This window comes from Dromaius novaehollandiae, chromosome 15, assembly GCF_036370855.1.
Source record: "Dromaius novaehollandiae isolate bDroNov1 chromosome 15, bDroNov1.hap1, whole genome shotgun sequence".
Lineage (NCBI taxonomy): Eukaryota > Metazoa > Chordata > Aves > Casuariiformes > Dromaiidae > Dromaius > Dromaius novaehollandiae.
Genome location: NC_088112.1, coordinates 1399947 through 1422655, shown reverse-complemented (window position 1 = coordinate 1422655; position 22709 = coordinate 1399947). Strand labels below are relative to the sequence as shown.

The 22709-nt window shown below is 57.5% G+C and overlaps 1 protein-coding gene across 4 annotated transcripts in view; it reads left to right on the top strand.

The window, feature by feature from the left end:
• The window catches only part of CXXC5 (CXXC finger protein 5), a 55907-nt gene extending 36056 nt beyond the window's left edge, over positions 1-19851 (top strand). For 2 of the 4 annotated variants that reach the window (XM_064520730.1, XM_064520731.1), the window contains exons 2-3: positions 10267-11279; positions 18837-19851. In XM_064520730.1, the coding sequence (XP_064376800.1) occupies positions 10491-11279; positions 18837-18881 (834 nt within the window). In that variant the 5' untranslated portion in view covers positions 10267-10490 and the 3' untranslated portion in view covers positions 18882-19851. Of the gene's footprint in view, positions 1-10001; positions 10144-10266; positions 11280-18836 lie in introns of those variants that run through there. The other 2 variants (XM_064520732.1, XM_064520733.1) reach the window with 2 other exon arrangements.
• Positions 19852-22709: the final 2858 nt, after the last annotated feature.

The window sequence follows — 22709 nt, the reverse complement described above, 5'->3', positions numbered from 1 at the left end:
GAGGGAGGTGGGGGGGGGGAGAGAAAAAAAGAAAGAAGGAAAGGGGGGAGGACTTTCTGAGTCTCAATCTGGTAGGTTTTAGTTACAGTCATTTTAAGATTTGGGCAGCAAATGGCACAGCTTTGGCAAGGGGGGTGGATGAGCAGTGCAATGAAAGCACCGGGGGAGGTGAGGCTGCCAAGCCTCTGTTATCCCCCGAAATGGAGGGGAGCTTGCGGGTGGGGGCACAGCCCCCTGGCTCGCCCTGGGGCTGGAGGAGGTTGAGCGAGGCCAGACTCTCCTTCGCCTGGGTCTCTGGGCAGCAGCTGCATGAGCGAAGAAAGGGGAGGAGGTGCCTGGAGTTGTCCACAGGGCAAATGGAGTCCTGAAATACTCGGATGGACGTTTCAAATCGCGTTATCTCCATAACCGCCCTGGTCTGGCCGTTCCAAGTGGCAGCGGAGATAAGTGGATTTCGAGGGAGCGCCTGGTCGTCTGACATTTAAGACTCTTTAATCCATAACTACCACCCCTCAAAGGCAGGATGGAGCCATGTTTCCAAGCCGGGCGGCATGGGGTAGCCCCCAGGCACGCATGGGCTGCCTGAGCAGATGGGGATACCTGCAGGGGTGGCTCACCTGTCTCAGTGCTGCAGCTCACCTGGGGCAGGTCGGGGTCCCTGTGTGCATGGGGACCAGCTTGGGACCAGCAGCTCCCTGGAGACCTGCCGTTGCTGGGGCAGCTGGGTTGAGGTGCCACAGGGAGGAGACTGGACCAGAGCGATGCGGGTGCTGGAGAGGCTCTAACAGCCCTGCTCAAGGATGAATCTCCCCGTTTCCCTTCTGACTATGGAGGTGATGGTGGTGTTGGCAACATCCTCTTCTGTTGAGCACGTGTTATCATAACCTCTTGGGAAGGCGAGGGGACACTGCTGTTGATGCCATCCTTGCTAGGTTGTGTTTGCCTGAGTTGGGAGATGGGAGCGGTGCGTGGATGTGCGGTTGCAGCCTAGTTAGCCAGTGCATTGGGAAGCGCAGGAGCATGTTCAGCTGAGCTCTGTGTGCAGCAGCAGCCATTGTGCAGATAGCAGGCACGGTTATGGCGAGAAACTCTCCACCAGTTGCAAACAGAGGCCTTGGCCCGGGCCCCTGGCGTGGGGAGCCTACCTTTCTGTTGGGGAGGTGTCGTCACCTTCTGCCTGCTCAGCGGGGCATCTGTGAGAAGTCAGTGTGGCCTCACTGCGCCATCCCTGGCGGATGCACCGAGCTGTGGTTAACATGGCAGGGTGGTGACTTCCCACTGAGGTCACCTGTATTTCTGGCACTGGTTGGCTAGGCTGCATGTATCAAGAGCAGCTCTTGCGAGGCAACACCAGAGAAGAGCGGCTGTCTGCAGAGGAGGCTGGTGAAAGCCACTCTGTGCACCATGATGATTTGCCATCTGCTTTCAGGGCTAATTCCAGATGCTGGATTTAATCTTCCATAGCCTTTTTAATTCAGGAGTTGGCTTCTTAATGTCCCTCAGTGCCACCTCAATAGCAGAGATGAGCAGAGCGGCTGCCATGACCAGCCCTTCGAAGGACATTCTGGAGGACTGGAGATGAACTGTCTCCATGAAAGATGCCCATCTGGTGACCTGTGAGACCTCGGCCCAGTTAACCTGCAAATGCCTGGCGTGAGGCTTAGCGTTTGCAGCACAGCCCAACAAAACTCAAGCCTCTGTGTCCTCTTGTGATGTCTTGGGAAAATGGAACGGGTGATGGTAACTTTCTCGGTGTCTCTGGAAGCTGATCCTCTACCTGGACCAGTTGTTGGGAAGATGAATGTGAAAAGCAGAGCTTGTGGGGGAATCTAAGCTGTTGGGTTGACAGCGCTGATGACTTGCAAACAAAGTGGGTGAAGGATGTCCTTATCTTTGTCTAATGGTACCTCTGCACGTTTGGCAGGCACCACGTTCTGGCTGGCTGGATGTCCTGCAGGGAAACAGCCTTGGGAGATGTCGGCTTGATTTCTCCCTTCCTCTCTTGGTTCACCTTGTTACACTGTGTGGCTTTGGCAGAAAAAGCAGCCCAATGGCGACTGTGGCAGCGGTCTCTGCTCTCCTGGCCGTCTCTGTGTCTTGAGTTGACAAGTGGTTGAGTCCTCTGAAGCTAAAGACTTGGTGGCAGTTCCTTGTAATGCCAGACTATCAGTCTCACTTGAATGTGTCTGGAGAGGTCCAGGAGCCTTTGGTCTAGCGCCTTCTGCCGAACCTCTTGTTGATTAGGCTGTGATTAGAAGTCACTGCTAGCTTTCAGTTGACCTGTGTCACCTGGCAAGGGGAGCAGCAGAGCGATGTCATCATTCTGGCTCTGATTCTGCTGTGGAAGCTGGTATTTGGGAGCTGAGCTGGCTGCTGCTAGGCTGAGATTGGAGCTGCCTGAAACTCACCCTGGTTCTGCTTGTTCTTGTGAGCCTTCCCTTCATTGTTTTGCTTTTGGATCTTCTGACTAGCAATGGTGCAACAGAGTGGTGGTCCCATCAAACCTGCTAGCTTTTCTCTGTTGGGGGGAAGAGAGGGTGGTGTGAAACAGTGTCCAGCATGCATTGAAGGTGTTGTGCACACCACCCACAGCCCTCCTCTCCTGGCTGCGGAGATGCCATGTTCTCAGCTGCCACCCGGGATGGTGCAGCAGCTCAGGTGGCCTGTGAGAGCCCACAGCTGACCATCGCTGTAGGATACGTGGGGTGTCAGAGCAGGGGAAAAGCTGTGGCACAGCACTACTGGGGGATGAAACGCAGGCCCCCCTGCATGGGGCTCATGAAACAAGAGCCAGCTCTGTAGTTCTCTTGCTCAATACATGCTGCTTGGCAGGTCCATTTAACATCCCTTTGCCACTGGAGTGTCTGTGGCCAAGGCCGTGGCTGAGACAGGGACCGTTTTTCTGTAGACCAAGAAAAACAAGCTACTGATCTACCAAGACTTGAATAGCTGCTAAGGTTATGATGGCTTGCAGAGGCCAGACTCCCGTTCTCCAGAGCTGCAAAGGCTTTTAGCTATGAAGGCACCTTCAGCTTTGGCCCTGCTGGCCAGCAATGACACACTGCCTCCCTGTATCTAACTCCTTCCAGGGATGCCTTGGAAAGAGAGAAACCCCGGGGACGGTTGCTGAGGGCAGCAGCGATGCTGCTCCTCATTGGGGCCAGCCACAGTATGGCCGAGTCCCTCAGCAGCACTTTGCAAAGGAGGTGGAGGGCTGTGCTGGGTGGCTGGCTGCTGCCTTGGCTGGATGGGGAGGGGGCGAAGGGGGGAGGAAGCGGGGACAAAAATCCTGCAGTGTACACAATTACCGCCACTTAGTGCCTCCTTTTTTGAGGCTGAAAAGATGCCGGTTTCCCTTCCGTCGTACGTCTGCTCCACCTCTGCCGGCCAGACAATGCCGTGGCCCCAGCGCCCACCAAGCAGCGCACAATGGGGGAGAGTGCAGCGCTGAAAGAATTTAAAAAGCAGAACTTTTATTTTCTCTCTTTGTCTCTCGAGCCTGGGAGCACCTCGGCTTCGGCTTTTCTTCTTTTTTTCTCTCTTTACAGTCGTGTCTGTGCATGGCTGAACGAACAGTGGCTGTTACGGGAGGAGATTGATTTATTTAAAATTAAAGGAAAGCAGAAGTTATTTTTAAAGACAAGAGATTTTACATCTGAAGGAGCTGATTACTTTCCAGTAATGTTGGGCAGCGGACAGTGAAATAATACAGGGGGGTTGGAAATCGCAATCTGTCATTTTTACAAGAAGCAAAGCTCCTCTTTCCTGCTCCCCTCTTATGATAAATGGTTCCTGCAATCAGGGAGACTCTTAGTCCGTCAGTTGATGACTGTTTCTCCAGGTGCTGGGGCATCTGAGATCTTTTTGCAACCTTTTTTTGAGTTGTTAGCATTATCATAACATCGTGCTGTAACAAGAGTCTCTGGCTGGGCCGCGGTGATGAGGACTGGAGCTCTCCCATCTGAGCTGAGGCAGGCAGCGCACCGAACTTCTGCATACCCCATCTCTGAGCGAAACCAGGGACCCCATGGGGAAACCCAGATCACAGCCCTGGCTGAGAGCAGAGAAGGAGAGAAATGAAGTGGCTTAGTTTTGGGGTACTTCAAGTTGAGCTCTTGGGTGAACCCCAGGAAAAGGAGAGGCCTGGTGTGGTGCCAGGCTGCCTTTCTTCCTCGCTTGGGATGTGGGAGATGGGTACCGGCTTGCCCCGGTGGGGCATCCCAGACTGGCGGTCATGGTTGCTGGGTGGAGAGTCCCCTGGGCAGAGCTGCTGCCTCTGAGCACAGCTCCAGGCAAGAGAGCCTGGGCTGGTGCGGTAAGTTGCTGGTCACGTGAAGCCCCGGTGCTTTCAGAGCCTTTCTACGGCTCTCAACAGCCACAGGCTCAGTGCATGCCTGGGACCTCTCTGGAGAATCAGGTTTTGGAGAGGAGCCCATGAGGATAATGCTTTGGTCTTTGCAGGCGTCAGCGCGTTTGCTGGGGGCAGTGGGTAGTAGGAGGGCCCAGTGAGGGGCAGGGTCCCACCTTGCGGCTCCCCTGCTGCCCTCACAGGGTGCGTGGCACCCCCTTGCTGCACACTGTGATGTATGAGACGAGGTCACTGTGCCCCTCTGCCCCGAGCTGGGTGCTGAGCCTCAGGCACAGTGGCGGAGCTCCTCTGCAGCATGCTGTCCCGTCCCGTCGCCTGGTGGCATGACCTGGGCTCATGGCATCCATGCCTGGCCACAGGCTGGCTCTCACCAGGGCCCTACTTTCCCCCGCTTGTGGCCACTACCTGGGGGGAAAGCTGTGGTGCTGGGTGCATGGGGACGTTCGGATTGCAGTCCCAGGCTCGGCGCATCATCTCCTTTGGCCCCTCTTGCCACAGGCCTGCAGCCACTGGGGTGGCTCGCTTCCCCACTCCACGGCATGCTGGGCTCTGAAACACCTCTCCAATGGGGGACACAGTGGGGACAGGGCCAGTGGCCCAGCACCTCCCCAACCCACCCTCCAGAGCTGCCTGGACCATTTGCAAAGGGCTGGCGGCCCGTTGGGTCTGGTTTTGGGCCTCCTGACCTTGACAGTGTCCCCTTGAACCCTGGCATCTCTCCAGCCTGCTAAGCTGCTCCATGTAAAGACCTGAATGAATGGGTGCATCACATGGTCCTTAATGCTGCGTCTGAAACTAAGCACCTTCTGACGGACCCAGATGACACTGCCCGGTGTGTTCTTCGGGGGCATGGGGGCTGGAAAAGGGGCAGGAACGGAAGGGGGGGGGTGTCTGTCTGCCTGTACTCAGGTCAGTCATAAAGAGGGGATTAAGATAATTAATCCCCCTGCACCCCCCAGCAATTAGCAGCCTGGCTGGGCAGAGGGTGGTGACGAGTAGCTGGGATGTGCCGGGTTGTTCACGCTGCTGGGGTTGTGTGGTCCCAGTGGGTGGGCAGGGGGTCCCTGTGCATGTGGGTCATCTGGGCACCCTATAGCTGGTCTGCGAGCGGGTCCTGGCAGCTCCGTGTGATGGTGTGGGCATGAGCACATCCTGCCTGCACGCTGCCCTGTGCCTCCTCAGCACAGTAAAACGAGTATATCATAGGCGATTCGGCAAGCTCCTTCCCTTGGAAACCTGCTGCTGCTGTTTGCAAGAGGCTTTCTCTCCCCCCCCGGCTCTGTGAGGCTCTTGGGCTCCTGGGTCCAGCACGGGGGCAAGAAGCCATGGCTGACATCCTTGCCCGGTGTATGCTGCCGTGGAGGAGGAGCAGTGCAAGCCCCACGGGACTGCGGAGCGAGCGCAGCTGGGCTGCGCGGGAGCTGAAGACGCAGCGAGGGGCAGCGCCAGGCGGTTCCAGATGGCAGGAGCTGGAGGGGCCGGAGCAGCAGCCCGGACAATGGCGGGATTGTGCGGCGACGGGGCCGCTCAGCTTGGCCGCCCCTTCTGAACCACCAGCTGGGCGCTTTCTAGAGCGAGGGCACGCAAGCCCTGGGTGTGAATGCTGGCAGCGTACTGGCTTGCTGGCTCGGGCTGAGGTGGTGCCTCTCTGGTGGGGTCCAGGAGCCCTTGCCCTGAAGAGTGGCAGTGGAAGGAGCTGTGCCGGATGGACTGTGGTGACCTTGTCCCACTGGTGCACTGTCACCTGCTGTCGCAGGAGGACCCCGGGGAGGTCTCCAGTCCCAGCCCAGGCTGCCATGGAGGTATATTCATGGTGAGACTAGCTGCTGGCTGGAGATAGCCAGTCCTGTGCCGGTATCACGACCTGGTGGCAAGAGGGTGGGGGAGAAAAAAGAAGCAGGCCCTTGTGCCTTCCTCTGAACTCGCAGCAGCTCAGGAGCGAGGAATCCCTCCCTGTCCCTGTCGGCCTTGGGGAAAGCCATTTATGATCAGCATATAAAGCCCTTTCCCTCTTTTCGTGCTCTGTAATGATCAGTCCCTGTTAGAGGAGGCTGCGGGATGGTCTCAAACCTGATGTTTGCATACACCCGGCTGGTGGGGGCTCAGAGCTGCCGGGCCTGATTTATGCGGCGGAGTGGGAGCGCAGAGTAGTTCCCTGATAGAGCCAGCTGGAGAAGGCTGGCCGTTATGGCCGACCGCGGGGGAAGATGTGCCCTTGGAAATAACTGATGGAGATGGAGACTGCAGCGCGTGGCTGTGCAGAGAAGTGCGGAGGGGCAAGGCTGCCAGGAGCAGAGCCGGGGAGGGAGCCAAACGCGAGGGACTGTGCTGTTGACGTTACACGGCTATGAGTTGCGATAGCGACAAGCTCTTGCTGGGTCCAGCTGGTGACCGACGTCCTGGAGCCAGCGTCCTTCCTGGTTTGGTGCTCAGACCATGTTGCCTGGTGAGTGGGGCTGGGAGCAGGGCCCTGTGGTGTGCAGAGCCAGCCCCTTGCAGCCCTCTGGGGCAGACAGCCCCTTGCAGGCATGGTTGGAGCTCTCCTACTAGGAGCAGTGCAAGGTGGGCTTTTGCTGCCCCTCTTGCTGCTGCTCTTGTTTTTGGCCAGAGACCCCTTCTCTGGGATTAACGCTGGCGTGCCGGCACTGCCAAGCCGCTGGAGCATCAAGGCCGGAGACACGTGGTTGAGGTTTTAAGAAGGGAACGCAGCAAAGAGCCCCAAAAGGTGTCTGAGCAATTTCAGCTGCAGCTTAAACTCCACAAGATTACAGACAGGCCAGAAATGTGAGCTCGGCAGGCTGGTAAATCCAGGATTGATCCAGCGTGGTGCTTGGGCCTTGCAGATCCCAGCTCAGCAGCAGGGCTTGGCCGAGAGCCCGCTGCCTGGGCACGGTGGGGCCGAGGCTGGGGCAGCGGCGATGCCGTTCCTGCCGGCGCTGGCTCAGCGTGGAGCGGCCCCCGGCGCGTTGCTGCGGCGTCAGGAGGCCGGGTGCCGGGGTGGCCTTGGCCACGGGAGCCGCGCTGCGCCACCTCACCTGCTGGCGTCCGCCTTGCAGCCGGGACCCGCGGAGGAGAGGCTGCTTAATGAGAGCAGCCTGCTGGCCGCCCCGCTCCCCCAATTACACAGCTCCTTCCTCGTCAGCTGAAGGCATCCCACCGCGGTGCTCAGCAAGGGTTTGTAGCCACGGTCTTGCAGGAGTGCTGGAGGTGGCTGCGCCGTGGCTGCCTCCCGCAAAGCGCGGAGAGCCAGCTGAGCCAGGCCCGCTGCGGCGCGGCGCACGGAGGCAGACCCATTTCGCATGCAGCAGGCGCTTCTGTCTCCCCCTCCAGCCGCAGCGGTAAAGGGCCAGTTGTTCGGCACCAAGCGACGCCGGGAATAACCGAGCTTCCGCTGCACAGGGAGCCCGGGAACCTGGCGCCGCTGGCCCTTCCTCCCGCTTCCGGATGGATGCAAGGCGCTACGCGTTGCCCGCTGGAGCGGAGCGAGGCCGGCTCTGGTCTCGTGGGCCAGGCCTGCGAGCCTTGAGAGGCGCCCGCCCTTGCTGGCCTGCCGCGGCGGTTCCTGCCAGGCAGCAGGGCAGAGCTGGGGCCCGCGGAGTGGCGAGGCAGGGGCGTGCTGCCCGCCGCGGCGGGGAGCGGGCCTGCCGCGCCGAGGGGCGGAAGAGGAGAAGGGCCGCAGGAAAGGCAGTCGCAGGAGGGCGTGAGATAAAGCCGCCGGGCTGCTTTATCTCACATCCTCCCGTTAGATGCTTTTCCTGCCGCGCTCCCCTTCTGGCCCCAGCACCGGCAGCTTTTGTCATTAAGGTGTGACCCATCCGAATGCCGCTGCAGCGAGCCTGGGCTGGGCCCCGCTGCGCCCCCGGCAGCGGCCGGTCCGGTCCCGCTGGCTGCGTGGCACGGCTGCTCCGGCACGCCCTCCGGCACCCCGCCGCTCCCGGGCAGCAGGACGCTGGGGACGCGCCGCGGTCCTCGCTGGCGACCTTTTCCCGTGCCTGGGGCGCCTGCGGCCCGCGTGGTCAGGGGCTGGGGAAGGGCAGCCTGTCCTGCTGTGGCCCCCTCCCTCCCCGTGGGAATTTGAGAGCTCCGGGCTGGAACCCGAGTCCTGCATCGATCCACGCTGCTTCTTAAATCCCACAGCAGCTGAAGCAAGCGGTTTTAGCGCGAGGGTGGGGGTGTTTTTCTCTGCCGGCGAGCCGTCTCCTGTATCGGGGCGAGATGGGCTGTCTTCCTGTTCCAGTAATGTGGTGTTTGGCTCGGGCTCCTTGCCCCCGTAAGCGTTTAACGGCAGAGCCGCGGGGCGGTGCGCCTGCAGCCTCGCGCTCCCCGCCGTGCCTCCGTCTCTAGGAGGGGCCCCCGCGCCGTCGGGCTCGCAGTGAGGCCGCGCTGGGACCAGGGCGATGCGGAGGGAGGGCACGTGGGCGGCCGCCGAGCGCCCCGGGGCTGCTCCGCGCTCTGCGCCCGGGCAGGGTGCCGCGGGTCCCGCAGTGCTCTCCTGGCCTGGCTGTCCCCCCGCGGCCGTCCAAGGGGCAGAGCCCTGGCACGCCGAGGAGATGCAGCTGCCAGGGGGACCCGCAGGAATGCTGGGATGGGGGGGATGCTGCCTGCGTGCTGGGGTGGTGGGCACAGCCCTTCCTGGGGGCAGCGGAGGGGAGAGGAGGCCTCCCGCCGCAGCGCCCTCCCCCAGCTGCTGCCGAGGTGGGGACGTGGGTTCCTGCTCTGCTAAGCCCTGGAGCTTTTCTCCTCTAAAGCCTGATTACTCCGGTGGTGCCTGTGCATGCGTGCGTGCGTGCTCGGGAAGGGAGGAGGAGGAATTTCACAACAACAAGTGTTTGCAGCCACACTGGGCCCAGCTGCCCCAGACCTGCCCGAGGGTCCTGCGGCATCGCCTCCTGCACTGGGGGAACCGCGCCGAGAGCGGGGGGCTCTTTGGCACCACCGAGTCCTGTCCTGCCCTGGCACAATGGGGCAAATGCTACAGCTGTGCAAGCGGGGCAGCTGTTGGGGGGGGGAGGCACGGGTGGGGGGCTGTGGGCTGTGCTGGTTTTTGGCTGGAGGGGTCAGAGCTGGGCCTAGGAGGTGGACAGTGTAGCTCTCTCCTTAGCTCTCCAGCGTGCTTGTGCGAGTGGACAGCTTGGGGGTCTTCACTGCAAGAAGCAGTCAGGCCTGTCTAAATTTTCTGTTTCTCCACCTTAGAGCAGAGAGGAGGGGTCTCTGTCGCACTTGCTCCTTAATATTTCTGTGTTCATGAGACCAGAAAATAAAAATCAGCAGGTGGCTGTAGTTCCTGCTTGGCCTCGGGGCGCTGGGTGGGTTGAATCGCCTGGGCGGATAGATGGTCCGTCCCTCCCTCTCCCCGGAGGGTGGGTGCAGTGCTTGCGGGCTGGACGCCAGGCTCGAAGAGCTCTGAGAGCAGGGGAATGAGGACCTCAGAGCGAGGAGGCGGTGCTGGCCTGAGCTGGGAGACAGCAGCTTCAATGGAGAGGGCCTGGGAGCCTGGGGTCCCTCCGGGTGCCCCGTCAGCTCCTGCACCTGGCTCCCTGGCCTCTGCGCCTGCCTCGGTGGGCAAGAAGGGAGCATGTGGGCCAGGCTGTGAGGGAGCGGAGGAGCCCCGTGACTTCCCTGGGATTTCAGTCCTCAGGGGGAGGAGAGCTGGGCACAGAGAGCCTTTAAACAGCGGAGTGACAGTGCTCCCAGGCCAGGACTTCCTTTGTAACCCCCGATTTCTGTCTGGATGGCGACCCTTTTAAAGAGCAGCGGAACGGATCTCCACCGAGGTCCGTTCCCTGGAGTTTCTTTGTTCGTGGCGCTGAGACTTTCATTGCAGGGGGAGGAAGAGCTGCTTTGAAAAGCCTGTTTGCTCTTGCCAGTACTAACTCTCTTTTATTTTCTACTTCCAGAGCCGTATGTTTTGTATCAGAGCCGCAGACTATGTCTTTGCACTGAAATTGTACTGAAGACCTTTGCAGCCGACCTTGGAGGATACGCCCCGTTCATGAGCGTTCCTATTTAAGCTTTCTCCGGTGGCTGGTGTGTTGGTGCTGCGAGAGGGGCTTTGGGGGTCTTTTGCTTTGGTTTTTGGGGGTTTTTTTTGGTTTGGTATTGCTGTTTTGCTCTGTGCACCATGTCGAATTCGGGCTCCCATCAAGACACTGGGAACAAGCCAGACACGTTGGAAAAAAATAACCAAGATGACTCTCACCCCCCTGTCAACTCCGAGAGGAGGAACAAAAGTGGAATAATAAGTGAACCTTTGAACAAAAGTCTTAAGAAGTCCCGTCCACTCTCCCACTATTCCACCTTTGGTAGCAGCAGCTCGGTAAGCGAACATTCAGAGAAAGGCACCTCCTTAACTAATGGCAATGAAGCAACTGTGGATAAAAGTAATTCTACCTCAAAGCACAAAAACATCTCTAGTATGCTGAGCAAATTAGACAGGGTGTCAGAAATCTCCTCAGAAGGACAGAACGCCCTACAACAGTTTGCTCAGTCGACAGAAATGCTCAAAAGAGTGGTACAGGAGCATATTCCTCTAGCAAGCGACCATGGGACTGGTATCTCTGATATGGAGGCGGTCTCAGCTGCAGAGACAATGAACAGCCCCTCTGATTTTCCTTACCTGGGGGCTTTTCCCATCAACCCAGGCCTTTTCATTATGACCCCCGCTGGCGTGTTTCTGGCAGAGAGCGCGCTCCATATGGCTGGCTTGGCAGAGTATCCAATGCAGAATGAATTGGCATCTGCCATCAATTCGGGGAAAAAGAAACGGAAAAGATGTGGCATGTGCCCGCCCTGCCGAAGACGGATAAACTGCGAGCAGTGCAGCAGTTGTAGGAATCGCAAAACTGGCCACCAGATTTGCAAATTCCGAAAATGTGAAGAACTCAAAAAGAAGCCTTCTGCAGCACTGGAGGTAACCAGCCCCTGTCAGGCACCCTAACCCTTCTCTTGGGCTGCTCTCCTGGGTTTGGATCTTGCCCTAGATAATAAAACACCTGGTACTTCTTACTTTTTTTTCTTTTCCCTTAACAGTTCTCAGCATAAGTTGTCTGCTTTGCCCAGCACCCCCTGTCCCCAACCCTCCCTTACATACTGGGGTTGTTCTGGTTAGGGATGAGGGTGGGAGTCTCTCCCCAGGTTGCTAGTGGCCCTATGTGTGCTGAGGTCTGGGGTCCCTTTTGTAGGCATCTGCAGCAGAGAGTTTCTGCTGCTGGACTCCTGCTTGAGTTTCACTGCCTATGTCCCTTCTACTAAAGGGATTGCAGCTATCTGTGGTCCCTAGCCAGGGAGCAGTTTCTAACCTGGTGAGGAAGTCAAACGATGGAAACCTGGAAGGCTTTTTAGGGTAGAGCTTGTGAGTAGTTGGTGGTGGCTGTGAAACCAATGCTGGTGGTACACCTGGATCCCAGTCCCTTAGCTCACTCTTTGATGTAAATGGGAGAGAAGAGGCCCATGGTTTTGAGGTGGGAAATGGGTGGGAAATGGTTGCAGAATGCGCTCTTGGACGTTGTTGAAGATGAAGCAATGGTTGGTGCCCTGGGCGATGTCTCTTGTGCTAAGGCAGTGTGAATTCTTCCAGGGCCAGGGTCTGATTGTGGCTCTATCGGTGTGAATCCATGCGGGGATTCTTTGGATTTCCTTTGGGAAATCCAAATGCATTGTGTACATCCTCAGAGATGCCAGGAGCCCCCAGCTCCTGCTGAATTCGCTGAGCACAGAGGCTGCTCTGCTCTCCACGGAGTGAGGCCTTATGGTGGTATTCAGGCTGTAACTCTGAGGTCCATGGGGACCATGTCAACACAAGGTTGTTGGGTTTGGCCTTGGAAGCTGCTGCAAATTCTTCTGCTGGGTTAGGGTGCTGACTTGCTAAAAATGCCAGGGAAGGTACATTATTAATGTGTGGACCACAGGCAAGGTCAGGTGAATTCAGTCATCAGATAGGGCTGAAATTCAACTGGAGCCTTGCAGGTCTGGCAGGAATATGGTTGTTCCCGTCAGTGTGGTGTGAGTGAGAGCTTGGTGCCTTGAGAGTGCTGGGGATACGCTGCAGTGTGTTAGGGGTAGTGTGTGGGCACTCTTCCCTCTGGCAGTGACTGCTTCATGCTGCAGACCAGTGGCTGCTCTGGGCCAACACCTCTCTGTAGAGCCCGCTATGCATTGTGCTTAGTCTATGTTTGATTTTCTCAGGAGCTAATCTAGCCATCAGCTGCATGTGTATACCTTTTTGTCCTCTTCCTGCTGGTGAGTGTACCCACAAAGCTGGTGAAGGTTAAAAAATCACCCTGACATAAGCCGGAACTCACTTACTGGTGCGAGGGCATCGTCCATCCTCTGACGTCTTCCCAAAGAGATAACCCACTGTTTTTTTAACCACGTTCTACGTTTTCAATTAGCATCAGCTCTGAATGAATAGTGAAGGGAAAAAAAAATCTATTTGGGCGGTGGGGATGAGGAGAGTGGGACTGTGTCTTTCAAAAACCGCTGTATTGCTAAATTATATTCTTGTTCTAATTTGCTGAGTCAGTGATCTGGAAAAAGGGAGAAAGGAAAAAAAAAAAGTTCATCTCTTCCGAAGAGTCCTAAAACAGGTCAATAGAATCACAGCTCGCATCAGCCTGAGGAACCGCTCCTTTCTCCCTGGCTTTATGCGAGTTATGGGGACGTTAAATAGCATGGGGAACCCATGAAACGATCACCCCGTTGATTTGTTTCCCCATTCCATGGCTGGCTGAGAAATTGGAGCCACTGAAATTGGACTTTTAATTTGATAGCATTCAGGGACCCCGGAGAGGACGGGTCACTTTGCTTTCTGAGGGGATCTGCAAGAATGTTTAAGCTGAGGAGAGCTGGTGCTGCAGGAGGAATCAAGACACCTGGGCAGACACAGGTCGCCTTAGGACGTCACAGGCTCTTCCATCAGAACAGATACTCAAAGGCTGTGTATTTTGGGCCGCTATTTTAGGATATCACCTCGTGCTGTGTGTTGACCTAGGTAAAGTTGAACTACGTTGTGACCATATGTGGAGGTGCTGGGAGAGGGACACACGGGGACCCCCTCTTGATGTCACAAGGACATCTGTGTTTCTGACCAGGCTGTTAGGTTTCACCCCACATCATCTTCCAGCCTTACTTTTGGCCAACCTTAGAGCAGCCGTCAGAGCTGCCACTACCTGCCTTGCTGTGGAAACACTGTCTAGAGGTGGCAGTGGCCTGGGGAGTAGAGATCCTGGCCGCATAGGGCGGTCAGTTCGGCAGCTTCATGGGCTGCTGGTCATGGTGGCACATCAGCCATGTGTTAGCGTTAGTGTCAGAGTAAGGGACCATTTGATGGCCATTTATACGTGGCTGCAAAATTCATTGTGCTTTCTTTGAAGCGTTGTCCACCTTGGTGGGGTCCCGTGCAAGAGCTGACCAGGAGAAGAGCACCTCACAGTGAGCCCTGCCAGGCTGTGTCAGTCTGCCAGCCATGTGTGTTGAGAGGAGCGTCCTCAGAGAGCCAGGGCAGGGGCCGCAGCTGTGATTAAACATTGATCTAAAATCAAGCAGTAAAAAAAATAGAATTAAACCTTTATGGCAGCATAAAAAACAGGCTAAATCCCAATACCGCCGTTAGCTTTATCTGCCCATCTAAAGAGCCTGAGGAACCAGTCGCCACTGGTGTCCTGGTGCAGCGGCTGCTGGCTGAGGCACTGAGGCTGGAGAGGCAGGCCAGACACTTCGAACAGGCAGTAGCACGTCCCTGCACCAACCAGGCTCCTCTGGGCTCTACTAGCCCTGGCAGCTTTAGGTAACACTGCACAGTCTGCCGTCCAGCCCTAGACTGGTAGCCCTGGGCTTATCTCCAGAGCGAAAGGCCACATGAAGGCCACAAGTAGTGGGGATTTTACTCAACAGAGCTGTCTTCCATCTGGAGTAGCCCTGGTGAAGCGCCTACTGCTGGCCACGATGCCCCAGCTAATAGCGGTGTGAGGGTTGTTGCTTCATTGTGTGGACAAGGCAGAATCCAGCCTAAGTGTCTGCACAAGCTAGTTGTCCATCTTCCCTTAATAATGAAGAGGGAGAGAGGTGTTTAAGATGACTATTTCAGGCATCTACTTTCAGACATGTTAGAAGCTCCCTAACGTCTCATTCCTCTCTCTTACTCGGATGTGGACATCTGTGTTTGGGTAGATGGCTCTTGCTGTGAATCTGTTGCTCTCTGTCCCCGTGGGTTCCATGTTTGGGCTTTTTTGAGATATCTAGGCTGGAACAGCATGGGAGGGCGAGCCATGCCATAGTCCCAACGTCACTGTTTGCCAGGAGCACTTGTGTCTTTCCTAGATATTAGTTTACAAATGCAGAGACCATTGGGAAACGGTGATTTCTGCAGCTGTCTACTCATTGGCCTCCCCAGCTCAATTTGCTCTGTAAGTTAGACATGCATTGGGAGTAGGAGAAAGCCTGATCTACCCTACCGGGGCACCACCCTCTGCCTCCTCTTATCTCCCTTCTACTCCCTCCCTGAGCCTAAGTCCCAAATCTGGCGCTTTGGAGTACCTTCTGCCGGAGCATAGAGGAGAGTCACTGTCCTGGTTACTCAGATGTCTTGCAGATGTCTTGACCCAAGAGAAGGACCAAAGGAGAGCCCAGCTTGTTCTTGAGGGGAGTTATTGACCTGAATGTGGCCTGCTTATGGGCTTTAGGGCAGTACATGAGTCTCCATGGGTCCTGCATGGGCACATGCATGTGGTGAGCTGTCTCTGGGAGCCAGTGTGCTCCTTTGGACCATAGTCCTTAGTTCCTGGAGCTTGTCTCAATGTTGGCTCTCTCTACTGCTGCTGGCTCTGTGGCAGCTGTAGCCACTACCCAGTGAGCCCAGGCACCAGAGCCCAAGGCTTGTCCAGGGGGCTCTGCCTACCTGGAGTGCATCTCTCCTCCTGCAGGTCCCCAGCATGTTGCTTTGGGCAATACAAAAAGGACCTGAAAACTGCTGGGCTGTCTAATCCCACATCCATCTGGGAGATGGTGCCATACTCTTCCAGGTTAAGTGTGTCCCAGAGTGTTTGGGGCTTGGAGGGGCTCTCCTGGAGAAGCAGTGCTAAGGACACTTGTCTCATCCTTCAGTGGCTGAAGCACTTAGGCTGGGGTGCTCCCAGGTATTTTGTACGTTGTGTTGTGTCTCGAGCATTTCAGAGAAACCACTAGTTCCTGTGGCTTTCTTCTAGCCAGGAGGAGTCCAGCATTGGGTGGGAATGGGGACATCCTCACCAAGGTTTGGTTCAGGATCCTGGGCTGTTTCCCATTGGTGTCACATGCTTGTTTGGACATGCAAAAACCAAAGGGGAAGGTTTTCACAGATGGCTTTGGTTCTGGCATGGTGTCCCATCCGACAGCATGTTCTGTTGGTGATCATGTGGCCCCTGGTTCTGGCAAGTATCACTTTGCCTTCTCTGGTGGCTCTTGGCATCTAGAAACATCATGATCCTTGTGCAGGCAGCCCTTGGTCTTGTAAATGTTGCTCTGCCTTCCCATCTCTATCCAGCTGGGAAAACATCCCACCTCCTCTTTCTGGGTAGTCATATCCTCCTACCAGAGTAGGACAGAGCATCTCTCTTTCGGGGCCTTTGGCCAACACAAGTTCTCCTGTACTATATTCTCCTCACTGGAGGTGGCTTCAAAGAGGTGTTCTTCAGTTTCAGGTGCTTAGTCACATGCAAGATTAAGCCTGATTGAAGTCTGGAGCATGTTACTGTCCATATTCATCCCTCTTCCCACTGTGCAGTGAGATGCTGAGGGTCCACCATGGTTCCCAGAGTTGCTGTGCAGGGGAGAGAGGTGTTTATCAGGGCTCCTGGTCAGGCTGTAGATGTCTGTCCCTGCGTCCCGCTCGGGTGGGAGCGGGTTAGAGCCTGCATGTCCTCACTGATTTCAGTGTGGGACTGTGCAGTCCCACCAGCGCACAGCCTGCCGGTAGGTTAGCACCTAGCAGCAGAGCCCCGGCCCATTCCCAGGAGAGAGATGCTGTCGGCTTTCCTTGCAAGAGCCCAGAATAATGGTGAGGGCAGAAGAAAGGAGAGTTTCCAAGAGTGGGAGACTAACTGTTAAATCCCACTTCAGCTGCTACCCCAAGCTGAGTCAACTCTCTCTGTGCCTCAGTTTCTCTACCTGATAGCCTTGTAAGCATGTCTGCCAGCTGGACCAGGGGAAGGTGTTTGGGCAAGGCAGCTGTGTCACAGGATGCATCCTGGTGCCTTGCGTTTTTCTTGCTCCTGCATGCTGGGTGGGATCTGTCCATTTTTCCCCCTGTGGCTGAATTGCCAGGGTCCCAGCCCGACCCACGTGTGTGCTCCTTTGCATTTTTTCCTGCATTTTTTCGGCATCCTCAGGCGCAGGGGAGGTCCGGGCTGGGCTGCCGGCACCGGGAGCGAGGGAGGTCACCTTGCCGTGCCAGGCTCCCCTGGAAAGGCCGTGCCCTGCCGCTGCGGTGGCGGCTTGCTGCAGCCCGGCCATTGTGCTCGCTATCGGCCGGAGGGGAAGTCGGAGGCTGTGCCATTGTGTCTGGATCGGCAAGGGGAGAGCGGGAACAATTGCAGAGCTGTTTTTCCAGATGCCCTTTCAGGAGCGAGTGTTCCCACTGCCTCCTTGTTGTCGCCGCATTATAACTTCAGTGAAATCCTTCAGCGGTAGACCGCTGCTGTGGGGCAGTCCCAGGTCAGCGAGGTTGGCACGAGTTTGTTCGGTCTCATCTCAGCCCTAAACAGGCTCTTGCTCATCTCACCTCTAGCCGAAGATCTTTGCCCAGGAGAAAAGCTGGGTCAGGGATGAGGAGCTCTTGTCCTGAGCATTCGGCTGCCTCTGCAGGTGGCTGGCGGAGGGGGGGCCTGCCTAGTGGCCCATGCCTTGTCCATGGAGAGGAGGGCAGGGTGCTTGCGGCGTGCTTGCTCCCCCCGTTTGGGCTGGACCATGGGAAGGGCCGTGCTTCACCTGTTCCTTGTGCACGTGGAATAAAAGCGGCTTGGAGCGTGTTCTCCTGCCTGCCCCCATTGTGGGTGGGTGGGAACCCTCCGAGGCACAGTATTGCAGCCACTTGCTGTCGCGTGTGCAAGCCGTCTGAGATGAGGATTTTTCTGCCGCTGGAAGGCATCCTTTCATTTGAAAAGCACCTGTAGGAGGACGGGTCTCTGCGGGGTGGGGGTAGGCAGCAGGCAGGGCTGCTGGAGCAGCAGGGACAGGATCAAAGAGAGTGTCAACACCCAACTGTGGGCCAGGTTGCCACCCCCAGGGTGTCCTGCCGAGCACGGCACCCGGAGATGCTCTGCGATGCCTGGGCGATGGCCTGGCATCCAGGAGAAGGGTGCTGAACTGCTGTCCCTTGCCCTGATCCTGCTTTCCCCAGCCAGCCCCTGGCAGGAGAGGCGCGAAGGCTGAGGTGTGTGAGATGCACCAGCTTCTCGCGCCCAGGACGGCCCCAGGGGCTCAGCGTGTGCGAGCCTGAGCTCCCTTCCAAAGATGCTGTGCACGCTGGGTCCCAGCCAGCTCCAATCCTGCCCGGCAGCGCTGAGCACCTTTGACGGGGTAGGGGTAGGAGCTCTTCATCTGCCGCAGGTTGGAAATGTGCAGAGCCTTGTGCGGGGACGGGGGGGGGGGGGTGCTGAGCCGGGGCTGGATGGGGCCCAAGGCCGGCAGCTTACGCGTCAGGCAAGGCCACGCGCTCGCCCTCCTCGCGCCGGCTTTGTCCGACGGCACCGCGAGCGCCGCGGCCGGCCCTAATGCCGAGCGCAAGGCGGTTCAGTGCCGGGGCAGGGCGGCCGGGCGCGCCGGGCCGTGGTACGGCGCGGCACCGGGAGCTCCTTAGCGGGGTGGATCCCTTTGTGCGGCGGCCAGCGGAAGGACAAAGGGGCGGCTTAGGCGGCGGGTGAGCTCACGGCCGCGCGCGGGGGCCGGCACCCTCCGGCGGGAGCCGCCCGCGAAGAATAGGGCATTGTGCTGCGGGGGCACGTGACGCGCCGCGCCGGGCGCTCTCGGCCCGGCGGTTACGGCCCGGCGCTCCGTCCCCGAGCCCGAGGTAGCGTTCGCCTTCCCCGACGCGCTACCCGCCGAGGGCGAAGGCCGCCGCGCCGCCGCCGAGCCCTCGACGCGAGGGACGGGGCAGAGCCGGCCCGGCCTCTCGGCACGGTTGCCTGCTGCTTCTGCTTAGCTGCCTTTAATCAACTTAGCGCTGCCGATATTAGCGGCGCCGCCTGCTAATACCTGTTTGACGAGGCTCCTAGGCCGTCCTGGGGGCTCGTTAGCCGTGAGCAGGAAAGCACCGCCCCCCCCCCCCCCCCCCCGAACCCGAGCCGGCCCCGGGGAGCAGCGGGGAAGGAGCACCCCCGGGGCGGCAGCCGCGGGGAGAGGGCGGCGCGCAGGGCTCGCGCTCGCGGCCCAACTTAACGCCTTGTCCCTTCTCTGTTTTGTTCTCCCCCCTTCCCCTGTCTCTCTTCCTTTCCAGAAGGTGATGCTTCCTACAGGAGCTGCGTTCAGATGGTTTCAGTAGGAATGGGAATCCCAAAGCTCTGTCATCCAAGTGCAATGTCACTGCTTGCTTGTGTTGTCTCAGGCAAGGGATTTTTGGCTGAAATGAATGGATGCACCTGTGTCTCTTTAGAACCAAAAATATTTTCTCGCAAAATTTCATTCCTGTTTTTATAATTTTTTTTTTGCGTTTGTTTAACATCTTCGAGTCCTAGTCAGACATTTAACTGCTTTTCAAATAAAATAATTAAAAGAAAAAAACAATGGATCTGTAAAGTACCAAGACTTAATAGACAGAGTATGGACAATCAGTTTCTTTCTGTGTTTTGGTGTTGATGTTGTTTATGTGTGAAAGATGCAGTACTTGTGTAGGGAATGTAAATTTACAGTAACCTTTTAAAATCTAGTTACTAATAAGCACTACTGTAATTTAGCACAGTTGTTTAATTGCACCCTCATTTATACTTTTTATTTGATTATTTCCCATCATACAATAGAGTGGATAGTTTCTAGAATGCCTCAACTTCATGTTTATAAATGAGAATATGTTTAAAGCGATGTAGTATCCCTTTTCCTAGCCATTCACGTATGTAAGTTTAACCAGCAAGAGGTTTGGTATAAAAGACGAAAGAAAACAATTACTACAAAAACGGCGGTCCTTGAAAAAGGAAAAAAAAGAAGAAAAAAAAAAGAAAAACATGTCATTGTTAGTTTATTAATATAGAACAAGAAATACTGCATACAGAAAAAACTCCTAATTGCAATGGTTTACTTCTAGAAGTCATTTTTGTAAACTTACTGAAGTTAAAATCAAAATAAAAATAATATTGCAGGACCTGTGCTGAAGCAGTTACGAAAAGTGATATTTCTCTTCTGTTCAAATCCCCGTCTCTCCAGCTCTCTCTACATCATTAAATTGAAATGCTGTTTGTAATGTTTTAGCGATCCAGGCTGTTTTTGTGAATAAAATGAATGCATGTTTTGTGTCATGATTTACAGCTTTGTTATTTCTCTCCATCCCCGTCTCAAGCAGTTCCCCCCCCGCCACGATGCTGCCGGCGGCCCAGCCAGCCCCTCGCACCATCGGCGACGTGGCGGGTGCCCCGTGGCCCCTCCGCCGGCCGGCGCGACGCGGGTGCACTCGCAGGTCTCTCCGCCTCTCCTTCACCCCGCCGGCGTCTGCTCGCCGCTGCCCGGCGAAGGCAGAGCTGCCCCTGGGCCAAGGCAAGCGGAGCAGCCTGCTGGGCCGCGCTTCCACCTCGCTGGGGCCGTGCGAGTGCTCCCGGCTCCGCTGCAGCAGCAGTTCTGCCCGCAGGCGAGCGGGAAGCCTGCGGACGCCGCTGGGATCCCTCCAGCCAGCCCCTGCATCCCAGCAAGGGAAACTCGGCAGCATAACACGATAATGACCTAGGAACAGCGTCGCCGGCTAAATCTGCGCATGTTTAATCCTGGCGGTAGCTGGGTTAAGCCAGCCTTGCGTCTGCTCCCAGGGATATTTCGCAGCTCGACCTGCCTGGAGTTTTAGATGTTGCACATGCCATTTGTTTTTGTAAAAGAAAATAATTAACATGCCACAGATAACTGCACTGAGAGTCGTTTTGTCAGGACAAGTAGAAAGTGAAAATCTAGAGAAAGAAACTCTTCAAGGTGAGTAAGTTTAGGTGACTGAATATTTGGTGAGAGCACATGTCTGTCTGTCTAGGCTGTTTTTTCTGCAGGGTTTTTTCCGCCAGGGCCTAGCGCCGGGTCAGCGCAAGCTGTTTGGGGCGGAGGGCTGCTGGCGGTGGCACCGGGCCTATCCGCGGGACGGCGGCTGCTGGCATCGCTGCCAAGGCCATGGGGTGTCGCGACATGCTCTCCATCATCGCGGTTGTTTGGGAGGAGGACGGTGCCATGCTTTGAGCCGGCCCTTCCCGAAAGCAGCCGGTGTCATGCAAGCGGAGACAAGGCCGTGGGTGGCGTCGGCTGCGTCCTGCCTGCCCGCACCCACAGGAAGCCCTGCACCGGCCCGCCTCGTCCCAAGAAGGTCCCGGGGTCTCCTGGGCCACGTGGGAGCAAGATCGGGCCCCATCGCAGCCAGGGCAAGAGGCAGACGTGACGTGACGCGGCAGACCTGGCCCCTACCTCACCGGGAGGAGGTAGCCAGAGGTCTTTGTCCCTGGCTCCAGGCAACTTTTGGGCCGGGCGGGTGCCCAGAGCTGAGCATCTGTTCGACAGATGTGGAGCCCAGCAGGAGGGGAAGGCAGGGAGGCGATGGAGGTACGTGGACTTCACATGACTCTGCTCCCTCCCTGCCAGGCAGGGACCTGCCGAGCCCCGGAGAAGGCACAAATCACAGAGGAGCCCTTTGAAAGTCCTTAAGGAAAACTTCGACAAACTCTGTCTCCGCCAGCTTTCGACTCAGGCCCCCCTGCCGCCTTCATCGCCACTGAGCTCACGCCAGGGGACAGGAATTTCGCGTGGGGACCTTGCTCCCTGCCCTGGAGCGGCTGGGTTGTGCTGTCGGCTGCGCCCAAGCGTGCAACCGGGGCAGCCTGGAGCCTGCGATGGAGGGAGCCGAGCCAGGGTTGCAAGAGACAGAGCTGCGATGTCGGCAGGGACAACGGAGCCTGTGTGCCACTGCTCACGCCGAGGACCGTTCTGCTGCATGGCGCACCCGGGGTGCGTGCACACCCTGCACCAACCAGTTTGGCACCGGTAAGTGTCTGCAGGGAGCTGGTTCCCTGTTGCACTGCTCGGGCAACAGCTGAAATCACTTAGCAAGAATGTGCGTGGGGTGGGGGGGGTGTTTGAAGGTGGAAAACAGGAGTCCGGCTGATTTTTCCGCCTGTGGCTAACATTTGGGATGGTGTGACTGGGCACTGCTGGCACCTGGGGGGACCAGCCCCTGCCCCGTGCTGGGAGTCCGTGCTGAGGAGGGTGGTGGGAAGGGGGAACGGCATGCAGACCCCCGCGCGGGGCTTTCCAGCCCTGACCCCTCTTCTGGCTGGGGGCACTTCTGTTTCATCCTCAGCAGCAGCCACAGCTGGGGCTGCCCTGCGAGGCCATGCCCAGGCAGCCCACCAGTCCTGGGAGTCTCTTGCCCACTGTCCCCAGCCGACTGGTGTGAGCCCACCCATCACCCGCTGTCACCACCGTGGCTGGCAGCGTGGCAGGGCTGAGGGCTGCCTGGCCCCGGTAGAGTGGGGGATCTCCCAGCACGTGTCTCTGGCAGGTCTGCGCTTGGCGCTGTACGTACAGCTGTAGGGGCTGCCATCAGCACAGGCCGCAGGGTGGGCAAATGCCCCCAGGCCAGTTGCAGATGGGGCAAACCCAAGGCTTACTCCCCACCCTGGAGCTGTAATGCCCCCAGCCCTGCTTTCCCCCAGGGAAATCCCCACCCTTTTGCCAGGCAGGAAACCCAGGCATGGAGTGTGTCCCCCAAAACCCTGGCAGGCCTCACCTGGGCATGGCACACTGTGGCAGCCCAAGTGCTCCAGTGAGCCCCTTGCCAAGCCCCGGGAAGGTGTAGGGGAAGACACCCCGGGCAGCACCTTTTGGGCACAGAGCGAGGCAGCTGGCACGGGCCATGCCCTGCAGGCAGTGCAGCTGCTGTGCCTGGGACTGGCACCCATGCAGGTGTGTGATTTTGGAGCAGCTCACAGGCCCAAGTGTGGGCGGGAGGGGGGGACAGTGCCGCTGCAGCGGGAACGGCCTCTGCCCATGCCTGTCTTGGCACTGATAGTCCTCTTGCCCCTTGCATGGGGTCTGGAGCTGGGAAGCAGTGACTGGCACCGCTCCCCATGTCGCAGTGGCCTCCCCAGCCCCCTGGGGACCCCCAGCCTTGCTGCCATGCCAAGCACCGGCACCC